At 39.4% G+C, this 23,265-nt stretch overlaps 1 protein-coding gene across 5 annotated transcripts in view; it reads right to left on the reverse strand.

The window, feature by feature from the left end:
* MCC (MCC regulator of Wnt signaling pathway) overlaps positions 1-23,265 on the reverse strand; it is a 381,812-nt gene that overhangs the window by 74,795 nt on the left and 283,752 nt on the right. For all 5 annotated transcript variants that reach the window (XM_075067156.1, XM_075067155.1, XM_075067154.1 and 2 more), the window contains 3 exons: positions 15,646-15,788; positions 7,741-7,904; positions 4,684-4,890 (listed from right to left, as the gene is read on the reverse strand). In XM_075067156.1, coding sequence (XP_074923257.1) covers positions 4,684-4,890; positions 7,741-7,904; positions 15,646-15,788 — 514 coding nt within the window. The remainder of the gene's footprint in view (positions 1-4,683; positions 4,891-7,740; positions 7,905-15,645; positions 15,789-23,265) is intronic.

A 23,265-nucleotide genomic window follows, 5' to 3' on the forward strand; every position in this document is an offset into this window, starting at 1 on the left:
AAAGATAATCTAATGTATTTCCTTCCTATTACTTACAATATGTAATCTTAGATGCTTAGTTTAGGTATGTCTTTAGGAGATGTATTTTCTCTGAGTGGTTCCTCGCTTTCCCGGGGAGAACACAAAGAGAGCACAAAACAAAAACCTTCCCCCACAGATTTGAAAGTATCTTCTCCCCTTATTGGTCCTTTTTGTCAGGTGCCAACCAGGTTATTTGAGCTTCTTAACTCTTTACAGGTAATGGAGGGATTTTATGCTACCTGTACCTGTATGTTTATAACAGTTACCAGTGTTGCTGACCCTTTTGGAGCTGAACTAGTGCCAGCAACAGTGGGAAATTTTCTCTTGCACACACAGCATCCTAGATGCAATCCTTTCAGGTGAGAGTTGAGAGGCAGGCTGGCCTTCGGTGTACTTGTCCTTTCACAAGCACTAAATTCATACTGTGAAAATATAATTTGCCTTATTTTCAAAATTAATTAAATAAATAAATATTTCTTTATTGTTCCCACAGGTCCCATCCCAGGTCCTTCTCCACTCTGTCTGAAAATTCTGACTTCCTTTTGGGTTCGGCTTCTGAATTTTCTATACTTTTCCTTGCTTTCTTTTTTATGTTCTCATTTTTTCCCCTCTTACCTGCCTGCCTCTCTCTCTTCCCCTCAAATTTCTGTATTCTGGACCACGACTAGTTCTCCCCCACTTCTCAATCCCTACTCCCTTTCCTCTTGCCCATCCCAAATCTCTCTCCCCTTCCCAAATGTTTCTCCTTAGCCAGTCGGAAGACTTTTTCAGTGCTGACTGACCTAAATAATTACATATTGTCTGCAAGTTTTGCCATCCCACTGCTCCTGCTTTTGCAGATAATTAGGAAGTATATTAAACACAATATATATGGTCCTTGTTCACAAGGCACTTTCATGGCATTTTTGCCATGATGAAAATTGACCATTTAGTCCTATTTTTTTTTTGTTTTCTGTCACTTATTTATTTTCTGATCCTTTCACTCCATGACTTCTGAGATTCTTAATAATGTTTTGTAAGGCACTTCTAGAAATCTTTTTGAAATGTCAAATAAATTAGGTCAAGTGGTTTTTTTATCCATTATTGTGCTGACATGTTAAAAGAATTTTAATGGATTTTTGAGGTATAAGTTTCCTTTGCAGAACTATGCTGGTTAGATCCTATTATATTAGAATAATTTAAGTTCTATTCCTTCTATTTTTAAATGGCCATTTACATTAATTTATCAGATAAGCAAGTAAGACTTGGGCCATGTCTACACTACCATGTAGGTCGGCAAAACTTGTCACTTCGGGGTGTGCCTCTGACATAGTTACTGCCCCTGGTTTAATTATGTTGATGGAAGAGCTCTCTTCCGTTAGCACAGAGAGGCTACACGAGAGATCTTACAATGGTGCAGCTGCATTGGTACAGTTGTGCCGCTGTAAGGTCTCTAGTGTAGGTAGAGCCTTACTGATCTGTAATTCCCCAGGCCTTTAAAAACAGAGATGCAACATTTGCTATCCTCCAATCCTCTGCTGTGATTTTAATTAGAATTTGCCTATTGTGAGCTGCTCAGCCAATCCATTCTTAAATTCCTTAGCACATTTGGATGCTTACCATCTAGTCTTCACTGCCCTTTAATTTATCAGTTTGTTCTAGTGCCTCTTCTTTAAACACCTCAACCTCTTATAGTTCCTAAGTTTTATTACCAGAAAATGTAGATCTGGGTTTAGTTATTGCATATGGCCAGGAGGACTGTACTTTCCGAAACCTCCCAAAGGCTGACACACCAAACAGACATCCTGACTAAGAACATAAAATAAGTTTTATACAACACCACCCTCATGCTGTCCATAGCCGTGGTAGATTTGCACAGCTGAAGGAAAACAGAAAATAAATAATATCTTCATTATACTGAGAAACCAGCAAACACATTTTTGAACTTTGTCTGTAACTCAACATGTGGCAATGGTCCTAGTTAAAGTGAAAATACTGTGTCAAGTACTCAGTGTGAACAGGGCTGAGAACTATTTACACTGTATGGTATATGGTTACATGGGAGACCAACATTGTGCAAGAGAAAACAAATGCTCAAACGAGGGCTGTCAAGCGATTTAAAAAATTAATCACTATTTGTTGTGCTGTTAATAATAGAATACCATTTCTATAAATATTTTTGGATGTTTTCCCCTTTTTCAAATATATTAATTTCAATTACAACACAGAATACAAAGTGTACAGTGCTCACTTTATATTTATTTTTTATTATAAATATTTGCACTGTAAAAATAAAATAGAATTTTTCAATTCACCTAATACAAGTACTGTAGTGCAATCTCTTTATCATGAAAGTTGAACTTACAAACATAAAGGTATGTACAAAAAATAACTGCATTCAAAAATAAAACAATGTAAAACTTGAGAGCCTACAAGTCCACTCAGTCCTACTCCTTGTTCAGCCAATCGCACTAACGATTCATATGTCCCTTCACACTCCAACCACCATTACAGAGGACATGCGTCCATGCTGATGATGGGTTCTGCTTGATAATGATCCAAAGCAGCGTGGACTGACACATGTTCATTTTCATCATCTGAGTCAGATGTCACCAGCAGAAGGTTGAATTTTCTTTTTTCGTGGTTTGGGTTCTGTAGTTTCATCATCAGATGGTTGCTCTTTTCAGACTTCTGAAAACACGCTCCACACACTGTCCCTCTCAGATTTTGGAAGGCACTTCAGATTCTTAAACCTTGGGTCAAGTGCTGTAGCTATCTTTAGAAATCTCACATTGATACCTTCTTTGCATTTTGTCAAATCTGCAGTGAAAATATTCTTAAAACGAACAACATGCTAGGTGATCATCCAAGATTGCTAATAACATGAAATAAATGGCAGAATGTGGGTAAAACACAGAGCAGGAGACATACAATTCTCTCCCAAGGAGTTCTATCACAAATTTAATTAATGCATTTTATTTTTTTTAACAAGAGGAATCAGCATGCCCTCTGGAATAGCGGCCAAAGTATGAAGGGGTATATGAATGTTTAGCATATCTGGCACAATACCTTGCAATATCGGCTACAAAAGTGCCATGTGAACGCCTGTTTTCACTTTCAGGTAATAAGAAGCAAGCAGCATTATCTCCAGTAAATGTAAAGAAACTTGTTTCTCTTAGCGATTGGTTCAACATGAAATAGGACTTAACAGACTTGTAGGCTCTAAAGTTTTACATGGCTTTGTTTTTGAGTGCAGTTATGTAACAAAAAAAATCCACATTTGTAAACTGCACTTTCATGATAATGAGATCGCACTACAGTACTTGTATGAGGTGAATTGAAAAAAACTATTTATCATTTTTACAGTGCAAACATTTGTAATAAAAAATATAAAGTACTTACACTTTATATTATGTGTTGTGATTGAAATCAATATATTTGAAAATGTAGAAAAACATCCAAAATATTTAATAAATTTCAATTGGTATTCTATTGTTTAACAGTGCCATTAAAACGATGATTAATCGTAATAATTTTTTTAAATCACTATTGATTTTTTTTGAGTTACTAATGTGAGTTAACTGAGATTAATCGAGAGCCCTAGCTCAAACACAAATTCAGACATACACACGTATGCAATTTTAAACAGAGCATGAGACATAAAGATCTAGTAAGCACCACAACAGATTATAGGTGTAATTGGCCTTAGAAGCAAATAAACTCATTATATTACAATGGATAGGAAGCTTTGTTGAGTGAGATGATCTATGGCTGGATATCCAAAGACTGGAAATGGCAAACAATATAGTCTTATACCATGCTGAAGAGTACTGATCTCTTAAATATGCAGCATTCAAGGAAGAGGTTGCTCTGCTGCCACTAGGTAAAACACAACATTTTACAAAGAATACAGAAGTCTCTAAATTTTTACCCACATACAGCACAAGGCTTGGAAGAAAAATCATACACATTCTTCAAAAACAAAATTATTATTTCACATGCAGATGTTTCATGGAACACAGCTAAATTTCCTAACTTGTCTATTAAGGAGAGGCAGTAAACAATTTAAAAGAATACCAGAGACTGACCATGGATTCTTTAAGCTTTCATATTTTCTGTAACTTGATTTCCTCTTGTCTTAATTCAATTTCTACATAAAGAACAACAGTTTTGTCTGACATAGCAAACAGCTGGAAAATGGAGACAGGGATAGAGGGCATGGCTGGGACTACTCAAAGTTCATTTCACAGAGCATTATTTCCCAGTGATAGGTGTCCTGCTCTTTTACCTTCTCTTAATCACAAATTAAATTCTCATCAAAGACAAAGATCTATTTGTTGTTCACAGGAAAATCCACTCAATGAACATCTGCTTTATCTATAAACAACTTACACATACTTTCCTGCCTGTGAATACCAGCCTTTCAGTTAACACATATTTTCTGATATGAGGCTTCTGTATATTTTGACTGCTCATCATACAGAAGCTCCTTGCAATTTCTTTCCATTCACTCTGAGCTCTTTACAACTTATATTGCTTCACTTCCAAAAAATGGTGCAAGAAAGTAAGTGCAGGGTGTCAGCTCTCCCCAGTTACAAACCTATGCGGCCTGAAATGAACTGAAAAGATCCCTGTTACTAGAAAGGCTCTTCTATGTACTCTGTAGAGAGCTGGTAGTCTTACCCTTCTGCGTAATCTGTCCCTTTCTTCACGGATAGCATTCATGGTGGCCTTGGTTCTGTTCAGCTCCTCTTCTTTGCTGCACAGCATAGCAGTGAGGCTCTCATTTTCTTCCCTCAGACCAGCCAGCTCCTTTTCCCACCGAGATCTCTCTTCAGACAGGTTTGGATACAGATCCCGTCCCAGCACACCCTCAATCTCCTCTACTGTCTGCAAAAACACAGTCACAACAAGACAGAAAGGAGCAGGAGGGGAGAATATTAAAAAGGGCCAATAATACGGCACTGCCACCACATAAGGATGTAAGGGGAGCTATACCATTATGCACATGCATACAAGCAACGCACACGTGCACACACAATGTACTTCTTTTGTTTGAAGTTTAATGAAGGGTGTTTTCATTATTATAGTTTGTAACCTTTCTACTCTTCAGCACCATGAGTACCTGGGCAGACAATGTGTGCTTTATAAATAAAAGTTCACTTCACTGAGATGTACACAAACAGCTGCATGCAGTTGGCATTTATACAGCACCTTTCCTCAGATGGCCTCAAAGTATAACACATTCACTATGCCTCACTATGAGTAAGTGTTGTTCCTCTTTTGCAGATGACTAAACTGAGACACACAGGGTATATCTGCACTGCCGCTGGGAATGTGTCCCCTCAACACAGGTAGACAGACATGAGAGTTTGAGCCAGCGTAGACGGGGTAGCTCATGCTAGCCACCTGAATACGTACCTAGTGGGTCCAGGCAGGTTTGTACTCAGGCACCTAGCCTGACTTGCCATCTGTGCTACACTGCTATTTTTAGCACGTTTGTTCAAGCAGAGCTAGTGCTTGTCTGTCTACTTGTGTTGGAAAGCACCCTCCCAGCTGAAGTGTAGATGTACTCTCAGTGCCAGGTTGTGCCTGGCTCTTGAATGGGTGCGTCGGGCTGGGGAGGGTGCAAGGAATCCTTCCTCACATACTAGCATGACAGGGACAAGTGCAGTCCCACATTTGGGGGAGCACAAGGATGGTTCTTTCCGTGGGTCCCCAGGGACCCATGGGTCCCCAGGGACATGTGTTTCCCCCAAGGGCACAAGGAGATATGAGGAGGGGAAGTAGACATGGCCAGGCACACTATGTGTGTGGGGGGCATAGGGTACACTGTGCCTTAGGACGGTGCAGCTTATACATTTCTTCTGTATACTTGGGACCTCAGTGAAGAATGAGGATTCTCTGACGCACAATCCCTTCCAGAGCTTCCGCTCTGCAAGGTGGTGCAGAGCCATACTAACACAGGCCTGTGCGCAAAGAGGTTAATTGACCTATCCAAGGTTATGCAGCAAGTCTATGGAAGAAGTAGGAACAAAACCTGCATGTTCTGACTATCAATTTCCTCCTGCAAACATTGGATCATATTTCTCCCCCATCTCATTTATAGTTGATTTACAGTTGTAAATGTATCAATTCATACAGTTAGGCTCAAGAGTGAATACGAAATACACACTACTCAAGAGGAGGTTCCTACCCTCTTTTTCTGATTAGCAATTCCTTGTAAAACCCAGGCAGTACAAAACAAGTTGCTATGCTTCATAAAGAATGAACCCTCCACCTGAATCTACAGGTCTCCAATAATCAGATTCAGAAAACAAGACTGGTTATTTCAAGATCACATTTCAAGGAGCATTTAACTTTCTCATTGCATGAATGAACTGCATTCTTGAAATGTGAAGAAGAAGAAGAAATAAAATTTGTTAGAGACGGCAAAAAGAAAAACAGGATATTGCTGGATGTTCTCTTGGAGACAATATGCAGAAAGCTACTCAAGGAATCAAATGTCATATTTGGAATAAGAAGTTTTGTATTTATAATTAAATCTACTTAACAATTATTTCAGATACAATGAAAACTTCCACCTAGTATTCAGTCTTTGTCAGCATTACTAATCTGTTTTAATGCAGCTTACAGAACATAGTAACTACCACTGCAAGTAAAGAAAGGGAAAGATAAAAAATGAGCAGTAGAAAAGGTAAAAAGATACCAGCCCCCTTTTCCAGTGCTTCCTTCTGGAAAAGCCGCATAATACGTTAAATGTACCCACTCACCTCATTGCTCTGACAGGCACGTTGATAACCACCATGTACAAAACCACCATGTACAGTATCATTCTGCCCTTATGCGCTCACAAGCTGATGTGACCAACATCCATTTGCTAACTAACGTGTCTGCAGTTCTCTGGATGTGGCATGCTTTGCTTCAGCTCTGGTTTGTTAACTAGCACATGCCTTCTAGTCTCTTCTTCATTGCAATAATGTAATTGTTACATACAGGGAACTAAATCTCTGAGGGAACTAATGAATTATTGAGTTTTTCTTCATTCCCGATTATACAGTGTTACAGTTCAGTTGATAGTGCATGCTGATGCATCAAGGATAAATCTTGAAACTAGCCTCACACACTGTAATTAGTCATGTGATCTAATGTTCTGAGCACAAACCTGGATACCAGGAACTCCAATAGCTCCTGTGGCATCCATCACATCATAAATTCTCTGCTGCAGTTTCCTCTTTTCCCTACTTTAAAGGGGTGAGGTAAAGAACTAATGTGCAGAAATATTTACAAGTCTTTCATCTTCAGTTTGTAATTTTTAAATAGCCATTGCTTCCTCTGATAGTTATTATTTACTCTTCTAAATACCTTGACCATTAGTCAGCCTATTCTGTGTAAGGTACTTTAAATAAATGACATGTTTATAACTGCAAAGCTAGTCAGGGAATACCTCTGTACCTTACTTCGCGCATCTGTAAAATAAGGATGAGGCTTACCCATATTTGTAAAGTGCTTTGAGATCTATATCTATAGGAGATCTATAGGTAATCTCTGTGTGACTTAGTGCACCCATATGCAAATACAGATATACCACTGTACCTACCTCACAAGACGTTGTGAGGCACAATAAATCTTTGTGAAGTGCTCTGAGATTCTCAGATCATAGGTGCTATAAATGAAAGGTATTATTATGTATCCCAGTATGCACACAATGCATTTAGTGACTAGTTAATGTTGTTGCACCTTAATAGCTAGATCACAATGTTCGCTGGCAGTGGTGAGTTGTTCAATGTGTCTGTCCACTTCTGCTACAGACAAACTGCAACTGCTCTTCTTCCTCCCGCAGACTACATTCTCCAGCCCTGTCAGCACTCTCTGCAGTTCGGAGTTCAAGTCACTGTAGTTATCTGTGAAACAGAAAGAACATGTTAGACATGCACTGGGTGTTGCAAGCTAAAAAACTACCACTATTGAATACTTCCCTTCAGCAAGACAGGCTCCACTCCTGTAAAATGGTATATTCCTACAGTCTGACACTGCTCTTCACAAATCTCCAGTCCTGAATACCAGTAGACTATTTGCACAAGTTATTGATTTCTCCTTACACATCTCTAGGGTTGAATGCCATCAGCCTAAACTCTCAAATTACTCACAATCACACAAATAATCTCCTCGTCCACTTATCTGGAGTGGTCGTTCTTGTTTGAAAAACCTTCTCCGTATTTTAAAGACATCATGTTTTAGCACACTCCCATGTCACTGTCCTGATTTGTTTTTTGTTACTCTTTCCCATTACTGCTGCCTCTCCTGATCTTTGTGCTCAGCAAGAAGACTTTTTCCTCAGAATCAAAATGCTCTTCTGCCCAGTTCACTCAGTGATGATATAATCCAATATCCTCTAAAGGGAAAGACTTTGGGGATTTGTGCTCAAACTACTGCCAAGCGTCCACAAGCTTACACAAAACCCCCAGAAAGATTATTTTAGAGAGCTAAAAGTTCATTTTCGCAGCAGTTTCCTCTATGCATGCAACTCAAGAGAAGACTGGAAATACTTGTGGGTCCCCAGTAACAACCCTTGTTCTTGTGAGGCTCCACAACAAGGTGCTTTAGGATCAAAACATCATCATCATTCTCACAAGGCAAGGGCCAGAGGACCCCTCCCCCAGCAGTCTGATAGCACTGGGTTATGGGGTGTCACCCACTCACTCCCCAATTTTGTGACAACCAAATGATCCCTGTTATCTAGTGAATTAACTTTACAAATTAATTGCATCACCTCCAACTTACATTCAGTGATAAATATCAGCAGTAGTCCCTTATGTGCATCATATGGTTGAACTCATTGTTGGATTCTGATGCCTCTTGGCTGTATTCACTTATGGGCCATTAATTACCAAGGCATCATGAATAATCAGTTATTGCATTGTACAACACACAATGGATTAATATATTTCATGACAATGCATTACTTTCACAGGAGTACAAATATTATAAGAGGAGACATCCATTCAGGTCCTAGGTGGAACAATACCATAGGAACAACACTGCTCCACCTAGGACCGCATTACAGTCAGACCTTCCAATCAGATATAAAACACATGGCTGGTGTTTTCAAAGGAGCCTAAGGGAGACAGGCATTCAAGTCCCACTGAAATTCAGTGGGAGTTGGGCACCTAACTCCCTTAGTCCACTTTGAAAACCTGAATTTAAAATGAAGGATCACAGAGACTGATTATGAAAGAGTGAGATGTGAGGGAACAGGGGACTATGACATAGGCATTGACTCCATGGATGCTCTGGGGGCTGAAGCACCCATGGGTGAAAAACAGTGGGTGCTGAGCACCCACCGGAAGCCCCCCAACAGCTCCCAGCCCATTCCCCCTAATGCCTCCTGTCCGCCGGCGGGCCCCACGGATCAGCACCTTCCCCTCCCTCCCCATGCCTCCCGCCTGCCACGAACAGCTGTTTTGCGGCGAGCAGGAGGCGGGGAGGGAGGAGCAAGTAAGCAGTGTGCTCGGGGAAGGGGGTGGAACTGGGAGGGAAGAGGCGGGGCAGAGAGGGGGTAGAAAGAGGCAGGGTGTGGGAGGGGGTTGGGGGAAGGAGTGGAGTGGGGGCAGGGGCTGGGACAAAGCCAGGGGTCAAGCACCCCCGGCACTTTGGAAAGTCGGCACCTGTGGACTATGAAATAAATAACCTTAAGTTCACAATCAAAAACTCATCTACCTCTTCGATTAACACCAGAAAAATTGACAAACTTGCCCACCTAAGTTACATCCACAGATATGAACAAAAACCAGACAACTGTACGCGACGCAAGGCCTGCAATGTACAAATTTTGCGGCTGTAATTCAGGCAGTCATTTAAAAAAAAATGGGCCAATTAACGTTTAGGGAGAAATAAAAGCAATCTTAAAACCAAAATGCTTATGTCCTCCAATGTGCTACTGATGTTCTCATTCAGTTACACAGGCTTCACATAGAATTTCAAATCAAGTTCAAGGGCTCAGTTCTTATCTTCAAGGTGGCTCCATGGCCTAGGCCCAGACTATTTAAATGACCACCTAAAGCCCTGGGAGAACACCATGGTCGACAACTATGCTCCTCTGGTACAATGGAACTCTAACATATGGGTGAAGCTTGTTTGTATCAATGATGAGCACAATATAAGAACCCATATAGAACAGAATAGAATTCAAGACACAGACTCAATACTGTTATCATCTCAAAATCCAAAGGTAGCATTTGTTCCTTTGTGTTTAAATGACAGTGGCAGCAATCATGGGCCCTTGCCTTTATGCAGTATTTTCAGCTTTGCATAGGGAGAAAAACAAAAGTGTTCAAAAATTCTCTTTGTGTAGGAATAGGATTGCAAAAAAATGCAGCCCTGGAGTGAATGTGAAATTAGTGCAGGCAAAAGGGAATTCATGTTAAAAACAAACCTATCAACATATCAATGTAATGACAAATATGGATGGCCAAAGCAGGGTCTGATCCTGCAACCTGTGTGCATGTAGAACTCCTACTGAAGTTGTATGTGTATGAACTTCCCACAAACTCAGCTCACCACCAAAACAATTAATATGCTTCAGCATTAATAATCTGCCAAATAAGTTGATTTATTAATAAAAATCATCTCTGGGTCACAGATGCACCATCAAGAATGTTTAATTATAAAATTTACTTGTTTTGCTTGTGCTCCTGAAACTCAATAATGCCTGTATATACATTTTGTCTCATTTTACAAAACATTTCCTTCACAAGGCAAGAACTTATATGCCCTGAAGGAATGTTTCTCCCATTTATAACAATGTCAGAGACTCATATTTCAAAGGGAAGCTAGCATAAATCCACTCACAGGATTTAGAAGATACAGCGGAGAAATTAATAATTTTATCTCTTGATGTTTTTGTTGCCTACAGCAGAAGAGCAGCATATCTAAAAGCATTAGTGTATCATGACACATTGATGTAGTTGGCATGTCAATAAGCTTGCTAAATTAATACAGTATGCAGTGCCCTGTTATTATTAGGTCATGGTGATTTAGCCTGATGTGCATAACTAACGCAAGGGTTTATTTTTAAAGATATATTAAAACTAAAATAAACAAAGGACAGAAGGATCCTTGTGTTGGGGAGTAGGAGGAATACCTTATAAGCTTGCTGTGAAAGTTAGTAGTTTTGTGTAGCAATATTTTGTATTTCTACATTTGCCTGCTGTGCTGGAAATGTAAATGTCTCATCCTTGCATTAAGGTATAAAAAACAGACCACAGTTCAGGATCAATGAAGTGGTAAATGTAAGGAAATAACTAATATTGAAAAGTAAATTGGATTGTGAAAATTCTTTCAATCTGATTAATCTAAAGTATTATTAATAACACAGGTAAAGAATACAGGCCAAACTTTTCAAATCTGGGCAATTAAACGTAGGCAACTAAATCCATATTTAGACATTAGGCACCCAAATTTGAAAAGTTTGCCTATTGTTTTTAAAATGTAGTATTCTTCTACTAATATGTCTTTACTTCACAGAATTATTAAAGATTTTACAGCCCTTTGAAATCCTTGAATAAGAGACACGTCACATGAATTACACTGTTATTACTATTAATACTACTGTGACAGCAGTCCTTCAACTGGGAGTTGAAATGTGAGGCTGTTTTGTAGTCACTCTTGTATTTGTGATCAGCCACCTTATTTCTGAAGCTAGAGTAATTAATTCAGCTTGAGACGTAAAATGACATACAACAACCTGTTTATTCCTTAAGGCTGTTTACAGAAGCCAAGTATTTTCCATGTTATTAAATTTGAACTCAAGACAGTGATTACTATGCCCAAAGATCAGATTACTCACGGTATTTGTCTGGAAATGTTCTTACTAATGAAATGCATACGCCTGGTACCCTAAAAACATTTTTGTTTTTAAATAGTTTACCACACGTAGAGAAGCAAATACTGCACATTGACTAACAGTCACAAGCTCATGGAGAGTTTCAGGCTTGCAAATGTAGCGATAAGAATTAAAAGATTGCTGTTTTAATGGTTTCCTATAATGGTGCTTATGTACAGTACATCTCGTTCACACACACATGCAATTTACTTAATAGACAAATGGCAGAGGGAAGGGAGAAAGTTGCTATATTTATTTAATATACAATATATTTGAGTTTCAGCGATGAGGCGAAACGCAAGAGAAATAATCTTTTAAAAGAGATCATTTGAAAAGAAATCATAATAAGGCTGACCCTTGTGATGTTGCACTCCATGTGTTTTATGGAAATACGTATATAAGTGTGAATATGATGTAACCAGAATATGCTTCATGCAGAAGGTCTCTTGTAAGGTATCATTACAAAGCTTATAATCTACTCAGTGTGTTCATCCTATTTGTATGAATGTATCATTTTTGTATCTGATGCTAGAAATATAAAGTATTATTCTAAAGTCCTATTGTAATTATGCAAAGTGTGGGCCATTAATGGTGGTTTAAAATCTTGACGGCTCCCATTGACTAGGACAATTGGTTGTAAATGGCTCTGTTTACTTGTAAGCCTTCCTTTGTTCCTGTGAGTCAGGCCAGAAAGAATGAAGGCTTCGGGTCTCACAGGACATGTGACCATGTTACCTGGTACTGGAATCCATCTTAAACCTGGTGCTTTTCCATTCAGAAGGAAGGGGGAAAACCCAGGGAAAGACAGAGGATTCAGTCCTTGTGCCAAAGATATAAAAGGGGGTGGAACAGAACAAAGGAGGCTCCAAGTCATGAGAAATCCCCTAGTTACCACCTGAGATGGAACTAACAAGAATTGTACCAGGGGAAAGGATTGGGCCCAGACTAAGAAGGAGTCTAGTCTCTGAAAGAAGCTTATTGGAACATCTCTGAGGGTGAGATTTACCTGTATTCAGTTTCTTAAATGTATTATGCTTAGACTTGCATGTTTTGTTTTATTTTGCTTGGTAACTTACTGTGTTCTGTCTGTTATTACTTGAACACACTTGAAACCTAATTTTTATATTTAATAAAATCACTTTTGTTTATTAAGTGATTAATACCTGTGTTATAGAGGGTGGACAATTTATGAGTTTACCCTGCATAAGCTTTATACAGAGTAAAAAACAGATTCATTTGGGGTTTGAATCCCATTGGGAACTGGGTGTCTGGGTGCTGAAGATAGGTGACCTGCTGAGTGGTTTTCAGTTAAAGCCTGCAGCTTTGGGGGCGTGGTTCAGACCTGGGTCTGCGTTGCAGCGGACTAGCATGCCTGGCTCAACAAGGCAGGGTTCTGGAGTCCCGCCATCAGGAAAAACAGGCTTAGAGGTAATTTCAGCACATCAGATGACAGTCCCCAGGGGGTCTCTGTGACTGAACCCATTACAACCCTGATAATACCATTCTTCTAATCTATAGTTCTGATTGGTTGAAATGGAGCCAGCCTACACTAGAGTACTGATGTACATATAGGACATAATTTCTGCTCTCACTGAGTAAGTAAGAGAGAAAAACACACTCTAAACATAATAAGAATTCCACAATAAAAGAAACCAAATGTTTTAATGCTCAAGACCAGATTCAGTGTTCGTTTACACTACATAAAATCCTTCTGAAGTCAATACGGTTGTGTAAGTCAGTCCTGACTCTAGTTTTTGGTGTCAAGTTAAACTATCTGACCTCATGTGTTTCACCAAAATACCAAGTTTAAAGACTAAGCTTCTTGTCTTATTTATTTTTTCAATTAAAAAATAAAATCTACTGTGACATTCAGGCACATATCCAAAAATGTACATTCATCAGTTTAGCACATGAATTATTGAAAATAAAAAAACTCAACCACAAAACCATAACAAACAGTGTCTCTCTCAAGGAAAGCCACGTGTTCTTTTTGTCCTCATTTTCAGTCAGCAACTATAAACTTGTCTTGGGAAAAAACATGTATCGAGGTCTCAACTATTTGGGTCAAATTCATCCCTGGTGTACCTCCACCGAAATTAATCCCCTCCTGTCCATTATTAGCAAGAGTGGGTCACAGACTCCCTGAATTAAGCCTTTCTTTGCAGGAAGGTTTAGAAGACTTGAACAAACTACCACCCCCTTTACTCAGTAAATCTGCGTATTTTCTCAGTGGTGGATTAGTCACAGGAATTCAGTTACCGACAACAACCCATCCACTGTATAATAGGTGATGTGTCACAGAGTCCTTTTGTGTCTAAGATAGATCCTCAGTCTTTTGGGGGATGGCAAAGAAGATTCCCCCTTCCATCTGAGATAAAGCTTAAAGTTCTAATGGGAAAGAGGAAGGAGTTTGCCTCTCTTGAAAGAGAGATCAGGGCACAACTGGTGTCTGCTAAGCTACTGCAAAAGAAAAGAGTGAAACAAAAATATATTGTTAACTGAGTTTTCACTGGGACACAAATATTGCCTTCAGAGAGGCATAACTGCTATTAAAAAATCAGCTGAATTTTTACTGACTTCAAAGTGAGACAGATTTATCCGAGGACAGAATATGACTCTCTGTATGACTGTAATAAAAGTATTTAGAAAACATCTCTGTGATGTTTTGATCTTTGTCTCTTCTTGGATCAGTCACACTGGACTTCGGATTTAGTGCAACTTTTTCATCAAGATCCAGTGCATCATGACTTTTCCAAGGCACGCTGGTGTCTAGGCATTGTGGTAATCAGCATCTAATAAATATCTGACAGAAGGAAGGGGAAACTACACTGCAGCCAAGGATATATCCCTGATTCACATTGATGTGAATGAGAACAGAATCTGATCCAGTGAGACAAACTTTCCCCCCTTAATTTGGGTATCAATGATGCTCCCAAGCCTGCGAAAAGCCTACGTACCCCAATACTGAACATCTTTATTGCTGGAGCCTGAGAACTGGATCACTAGTACTAACTACCCTTTAATTTCAGCTTTGAAATCCCGTCTGAGCACATCTGAAAAACAATATTATGACTGCACTCTTTGCCATAAAGAACCTTCCTTAACATTCCACAGCACAGATAAGTGTCATTTAGAAACTTGCTACCTGCACATAAATTAATGGCTCTCAGAAAGCAATAAGTCTTAAAAATCATGGCCAGAAGAGAGAAGTTTAACAACAGCACATTGCTCTGCCATTTATTAATGTCTCTAGATGCCACTCTATTTCATCTCTGCAATTTCCAACCATCAACCTTTTATAGTTAAATAAACTAGCAGCATTTAAAACAATCTTCAGTTACTTATAAATAAAATGTTTTTGCTATTTGGTAAAATAACAAAACAGGAACAGGATTTTTAAAAAAATCCATCCAATTAATCTCCAACTAAATGGTCAAGTCAGAACATGTATACTGTTCTAGAGGGGGTAAGTGTGTGTGTTCCCTCCATTTTCCCTTCACCAAAGGGCACTCATTTAGGCACTTCAGTTCTTCCTGACAAGTTCATTTTCTGTTCTTCCTCTGCAGCTATTCGAGCTCTGAAGGCCTGGAAGCAAGGTTCTGAGATTATTTTAAATGTTACTGTTTATTCTTCTAGAGAATTCCCCAACACCTTTGGATGATTTATTTTCTTTCCCCTCTGAGCATTCTGATCAGTATTTTAAAGGCTACAATGGGTTTCCACTAGTAGGAGACATCCTGTCTATTCAGAAAGTCACTAACCCATGTCAGCTGTGACCATAGTGGACTGGTTCTCTGGTACTGAAACAGAAGTCTGATCCTGGTCCATGCTGCGTGAATCTTCGTTAGCCTCATGCTGGCTCTGGCTGAGCTCTGATCGTAGTTCAGAATATTCATCTTCCTCCCTGGGGCAGAGGCACAAGAAAAAAATATTATTGAAGGAATAAGTAACTCTACAGCCTTTCAATCCTGTAGTCACAATAAATAGGGTACATACTGGACAACAAACATTATCCAGCTCAACAAGATCATCAAATAGACCAGGGTATGCTTCCCATAAAATAAACTGACTTTCTGCACTGTATTCTCAACTGCCAGTTATGTGGCAAGTAGGATCTGGCTCACATTTCCATATTTTGAAGTTTCACTGAAGTTCTTGTGATCATTCCAGACTAATGTTCACTGTAAGAAAATGTATTGCCAGATTAAGAGTGTGTGTGTGTGTCTCTCTCTAAATTCTCCTGTTGCCAAGTGGGTTTTCATTTGAAATCTATTGGAAGATAATGTACAGATTAATTAGAATGGCAGTGAACTGCTGGACTTACTGGAAAAATCAAACCCTTGCATATTACATACTTTCACTATTATTTGTCAAGTGGGTTCCTTCAAAAATGTTTGAGCGCTATTGGGCATTACCTGAAGTAGTGAGATTTATAAAAGAAGTCTCTTCTCCCTTAGTTCACATGTAAAGTTCAAGGAATAGGGAGAAGCAGATAAGGACAGCAGTGAAATTTGAGTTCGTGATGCACAATGAAGCACTTTAAAATGTTTCTTTTCTTTTTTAATCCATTTGCTAATCTAACTCAAAAAATGACATTCAGGAAGACCTGATTTTATTAATCAGCTTCAGTTTTTTATAATTATTATTTTGTCACTTTCAGATACGTACATTTGAACCAGCAGGAAAAACATCAGTAGCCTAGGCACAGAAACAAAAAACCAAAACCCTTTGAGGAGTGAATTTACTGTACCCCTATTTGGCTACTCATTAAGCTAAGTATTTTGTAGAGGTTTATTTTGCTGCTATTTCAGCAGAGAGGTAGATGATTTTAGGGTGGGGAGGAAGCATGGAGCAGGAATGGAGTTCTTTGGTGAGAGAGAGAGAGAGCAGAGAACTGTAAGGGCATCTCCAGCTTGGGAGGAAGCCTGTTGTCTAAGTGGGGTAGTTCTGCAGAGTAATGAGCATTTTCCACTTCCATTGGGTCAGCGGGAGTTGAAAGCTTTGAGTACCTTGCAGGAATTAGCCCTAAGGTTTGACAATGTCTGTCGGGCAAAATAGCTGAAAGGAAGATGTTCCATACATATCACTATACTGACTGAAGGAAAGGCTGCTGTCTTTGAAACAGGTCAACTCATAAGAAAAATTCCAGCTGGTTTGCCTAGCAGGATTTCCTTAGTTTACCCACTGTAGTTTTAATAGGAATGATCATACTTTTCTAACCCTGAAAGGCAACTCAGCTCACTACAGAAAGTTAAATTTTTAATCACAAGCACTTAGCATTTATTATACAAAAATTAAGATTATAAAGTTAAAATTAAGTTTTAGATCAAAGCAAGGTATTTTAGGTGATGGGCAATACATATTTAAAGCAAGTATGAGATCCAAACCACAAATAGCATGAATTAAAATACAGGCTACTGAAGACACATAAATGTGGGTTAATGTTCTATGGATAAGTTAATTATTAGGCACAACACAAGCCAACGATAATTAGCTTTAGACAAAAAACAATTACTAAGTGCTCAAAGAGTTGCTTTTTCTTTTGGTCAAAAGGGTAATTTGTTTGTTCATTTATATATCAACCTGCTTTGCAATTAGTGATTCATTTTAAAATGTGAATCTCCTCCATGAATGGATGACAGGCTGACCTGATCATAAAATGAATGGCTTGTATACGCATGCTAATCAGCTCTGACTTGCTCCACTTTCAGTCTTAGACTAGTTTTCTTCTTTAAAGGACAATGGCTAAAATTGATAAATTTATCTTTGGTTGTTTGAGTCAAATATTCCAAAATTTGGCTTGAAACATGCATGCAAAACATGCCTCTTTATAAACATGTAACTGCACATTCAAAATAGGTAATTATGAACACAAATGGTAAATTACCCACTTTGTACACATAATAGTATATTTTACATGTGCAATTTACCTTTTCTACCCTACATTTTTGAAGAGCACCAATCAGTGCACCATCTTTTATATATGCTTATATTTAGGACTCGGAGGTGTAATAGCTACACACTAAAACAGAATGCTTAAAAATGGATTGAAAAGTAACAAAAGGTACTAGGCCAGATCCTCCTGTGCAATGAAGTAGCTGTGTGTTGCTCCAGTGGTGCAAAACTGTTTTAAAGCCTGCTTAGTAACGATCAAAATGGCAAACTCTCAGCACTTCCTCCTCCCCATTTAGGAATTCTGATGGGGTGTTGTCAAGGTGTGTACACTGAGATTCTCTCATAGCTTCAAACAGAGAATGGTTTCACCACAGTAGGTGTTGGCTGTTTTACAACTTTCATTATATTTTAATGAATGTTTTGTAAAACACAGAGATCCTCAGATAAAAGGCACTCTGTGAGTGCCAACCATTATTAATTTTGATGATACTGTCCATTATACCACCTATTCTGTCTCCCCTTTTCTCTCCTGGGTTTCTAGGTGACCCATATTTCTGCATGAATTTTCTGTTGGGTAATACCATAGAATTCATGGCTGCACAGCATTAATTACAAATGGTTGACTGGTTGGATTGTATGTTTTTTGACAGCTGCTAAGAATCCTAAGCAGACACCAGCAGGCAAGAAAGTCCAAAAGCTGCACAGACCTATTTCAGAACTGAGATGAAAGACATCTCACTCACTCTCTCGTCTCTCCCATTTTTTTGCTGAACTCATAGACAAACTGGAAAGACAGTACATAGCTGATTCTGGTTCTCAATCATGCGGCAAGGTTTATTTTTGTATCATTGCATGATAAATACATTTCCCTGATGAAGCCATGATTAAAAAATAAATATCTTGTGTTAGGATGAACTTTTCTTGGTTAGTAACATTCACTTTCAAAACAGATACAGTATTATCTAATGTTTTTTATCATTTAGTCTGGGACCTTCTTTGTTCTTGAGAGGTTAATCTTGTTGGGGCGTAACTGACACACCTTAATATATATATGTTTTTAATACACTGATACTGCTGCTTCATGTGGACCTACCCATTTGACTGGCATTGCCTTTTTGTTACTTGTGCAAACCAGTGGATGGGAAGCAGTCCAGGAAAGAGTGTTAATGAATGTATCAAAGTCTTTTGTGAATGGAAGGAATAGAGGCTGGTGATAATTTTATCTGCCTACTTCCAAATGACAGTAACAGGGGCTCAGAGCTATGATGCTGCAGGGAAGTAAATTTACATTGAAGAGTATGGAAAGCATATTCTGCATCTTTTCTGCACACATATACTCTGAATTTGACTTAAACCTGTTACTTTGGTTTTGCAAATTTGACCAAACTACAATCACATTATAAGAAAGAAAGATTAGAGTTTGAAACACTGCTCTTGTGTTCTTAGCAAAGTTTTAAACAGGGTAATCTCCCATCTGAGCCTTGGATTTCTTAGGGACTCCACTAAAGCCTCATTGTTTGAGAAACTCTTAGATAATGCAAACAGAGCCAACATTTCTATTCTTGACTATATAAGAAAGAAATGTATTGTCTCTCTCAGCAAGCTACCTTCTTAACTGCTCTACTTCCCTCAAATTACAAACTATTTCTTATGATCTGGTGGTGGGTAAATGATATATCAGCCCCCTTTCAGAAACTAAGCAGGGCTCAATATTATAAGAGTTCAGGCAGCTCTCTTCCAGACCAAATACCAAATTGGTTGCAGCTGTATTTCACAGTTTCCTCTTTTTTTGGTTGGATTCCCAAGCCAGCTGAGCTGTCTCGAACTACAGCAACATCAGTGAGACGAGACAATTACGAATGATTGTTGGCTTGATCCCATAACCGCTGTGACTTCATTTGCATCAGGAGTGTTGGCAGAACATAATGCAATATCAAGAGCTAGCTTCATGTGGCCATGCATCTGGAACTTGCTGTACCCTATAAAGGCCTTGTCAAATCCAGAAGTTTATTGGAAACATCTAAAAATATTTCATACAATAACTACTACTAAGAACAACTCTTTGTGTATGTCTGAGAAGAGGTACAGCCATCGCACTTGATCTGACACCTCTGCAGTTGGGCTTGCTGAACAATGCACGAGACATTATTCTGCAACTTCCTGAACCCATTCGCCTTCACCTTCCAAAGTGTTTGGGAAAAAAGCCATCTTTTCTAAATGGAAAATATAAATTAGCTTATGCAATCTGTCAAACTCTCTTAAATCGGTTGCGTTTGTTTAGACCGAAAACCTTGTTCTGCTCATGCATTGCTCACCTCAAAACAAGGCAACAATTTAAAGACTCTAAACTAGACAATCAAATTTACTGTATAACTTTGGTTTCTCTTGACCATCTACATAATAGTATGGTTTATTTAAAAGGAAGCATTAAGAATGGCATAAAGCAACAGTAAATCAAGCCTTTCTACACTATGTCAGCTATAAGGTACAGATGCTGTACGACTGTTTCATGGCAGCACCAGGGAGATGCATTTCTTTGCCCTGTGATTCAGCAGATTTAAATCACTTTCCAAATGATGGCCTGACAATCTTGCGATTTCACAAGTAATGTCTCATCTTTCCGTGCACATCTGGAAGACACACTCATGGCAAAAAAATATCCCTACTCCTGAGTTTTTTTCCTTAACAGAAAAGTAATAGTAAAATAGAACTACATGAAGCCCTAAACTAAGACCATGTCTACACTATAGAGTTTTGCCGACAAAAGTTATGCCACTTAAATTAAACCACTGTTCATGTCCACACCGCGCTCCTTGTGTGGACAGAGCGCATCCACACTAGCAGCTCTTGCATCGACAGAGAGCAGTGCACTGTGGGTAGCTATCCTGCTGTGCAACTGGCCGTAGGGTGCTTTCGGAAGGGTTTGCAATGCCTCATGGGGCAGGTACAGTGTCACATGATGCGGGTTTCTCAATCGCATCATTCCATGGGAATCCTACTAGCTTGCTAGCTGCTGTTCAACTGAAGTGTGGGGCGGAGTAGGGAAGAGTGTGTGTGTTGTGGAGACAGAGAAACACTGTGTGTTGGGGAAGTATGAGAGAGACTGTGTGTGGAGGGGTAGTGTATATGTGAAAGAGACGGGTGTGTGTGTGTGGTGTGGTGTGGTGTGGTGTGGTGTGTGTGTGTGTGTGTGTTGGGGGAGAGTAAGTGTCTGGGCATGTTGTCTCTAAGTTCAGACAGCAACTTGAGCAGTCTCTCCACACCCCACACCCCCCAGCAGCAGGCCGCTCCGTCTGTAAACCTAGCGAATATGTCTGGTCATGGTAAGGGAGGTAAGGGTATCAGAAAAAGAGGTGCTAAGTGCCAAAGAAAGGTACCGAGGAACAATATCCAGGGTATTATGAAGCCAGCTATTCATCATTTGACTCATCGTGAGGGCGTGAAGAGCATTTCAGATCTCATTTATGAGAAGACTCGGGGAACACTAAAGGTATTTTTGGAGAATGTGATCCGAGATGCTTTTAACTTACATCAAGCATGCAAAGCAGAAGACTGAATTCCATGGATGTTGTTTATGCGCTGAAGTGCCAGGGTTGTACTCTGTATGGATTTGGAGGCTAAACCTCTGTCAGTAATTCTCAGAAAAAATCTATAACTAGAGTGACCAGACAGCAAGTGTGAAAAATCAGGACAGGGGGTGGAGGGTAATAGGAGCTTATATAAGAAAAAGACCCTAAAATCGGGACATCTGGTCACCCTATCTATAACCCAAAGGGAGAACATTCCACATTAATGGTTCCAATTCCCTCTGATTTCTCCCACAGCCTCCTCAGTTACAGGGAGCAGCATCCTCAGCAGCTCTGTGAGCTGTCCAGGCTGAGGAATGTCAAAGCTTCCCGGAGCTTTGAAAGGGGAGGGGCACATGCCTGTATAGCTAAATGCAGGGCAGCCGAGTTCAAAACAATGAGCAGAGTGGTCATGGAAGGCATTATGGGATACTAGGAGAGGCCAGTTAAGTTGACGTAACAAATGGCAGTGTCTACACTGACGCTTTGTCACTTTAACTTTGCTGCAAAAAGCTCTCTATGCCTCACGTTGAGTTGGTTTGGTTTTGTCAGCAAAACAGCAGAGTTTTGCCACCAAAAGTAGTATTGTAGTGTCTACACCTCAACTGTTTTGTCAGCAAAAGGCAGCCTTTGCTGACAAAAAACTGTGTAAAGTAGACAAGGCCTAAGTCTTTTCCCCAGACTCAGGCTACATCTACACTACAGCCAGGATCGACACTCTGAGATCAATTCACCAGTGGTCAATTTACCGGGTCTAGTGAAGACCTGCTAAATCAACAGCAGATCGCTCTCCTGTCGGCCCCTGTACTCTACTTCTAATGAGAAGAGTAAGCTAAGTCGACAGGAGCGACCCCCGCCCACAGTGTAGACCCCACAGAAACTCGACCTAAGGTACATGGACTCCAACTACGTTATTCATGTAGCTGGAGCTGTGTAGCATAGGTCAATTTTGCCTTAGTTCCTCCTAGGATCTCTCTCTCAGAATCTTTTTGTCCCAACCCACACCAACATCCCTTATATTCAGGTTGGAGTCCACACCTGTCCCAATGAAGCCAGAGGTAATTAACCGACATTTCTGCAGGGTTCCAACACCTGCTAACATAGTGGGGCAAGAGCAGAAGCCTGACATGTTGTTACATGAAAGTATGGAAATGACAGTAACGAAGAATTAATTTTCTTTCTTCTCACGGTGTTCAGAAGCTGAACAGCTCTCTAAGCTCACCTTGTTCACAGTTTTTTTTTAAAATGTATTGTCTGTGAGAAAAAAACTAGCTACAATGACCATTAAAGGAAAACAAAATAAGAATTCATTATTCACTTGTAAATATTTATCATCATCATTACAGCAGAATGAACTCAAATATAAGTGGACAGAGGTGTGGTCTAGGGATCTGAGCACAAAGGACTCTAATGGGGAATGCCAAAGCTGCCGTGAGTGGGGAGAGGTTGTGCCTAGGTGCGCTATCACAGTAGCAGAACTGTGCAGGTCCCTGAAGGCACTTGGACTTCAGGGACATGCACAGCCTAGCATCTTTACCTGCAGCAGAATTTGCACTATTTACCTATTTATATAATATTAATGCAATGCAATTATAAGTATATGCTGTAATTACAATACATGAATATTATTATCTTCTGTAATTTAAGATAACTTTTCCGGGGCATATATTTTAAACAAAAGAGCTCCTGGCTTGATGGCCATATAGACTTTAGTGAGATAAAGAAACGAAACAGCCATTACTGAAAAACAGGCAGGAAAATAAGCCAGAAAACCCACACAGTGCTACATGGATAGAATTTTAAGTAAGTATAACCTATAGCAGAGGTCGGCAATCTTTCAGAAGTGGTGTGCCAAGTCTTCATTTATTCACTCTAATTTAAGGTTTCACATGCCAGTAATACATTTTAACCTTTTTAGAA

Source organism: Chelonoidis abingdonii, chromosome 6, assembly GCF_003597395.2.
Source record: "Chelonoidis abingdonii isolate Lonesome George chromosome 6, CheloAbing_2.0, whole genome shotgun sequence".
In the NCBI taxonomy this organism is placed as follows: domain Eukaryota; kingdom Metazoa; phylum Chordata; order Testudines; family Testudinidae; genus Chelonoidis; species Chelonoidis abingdonii.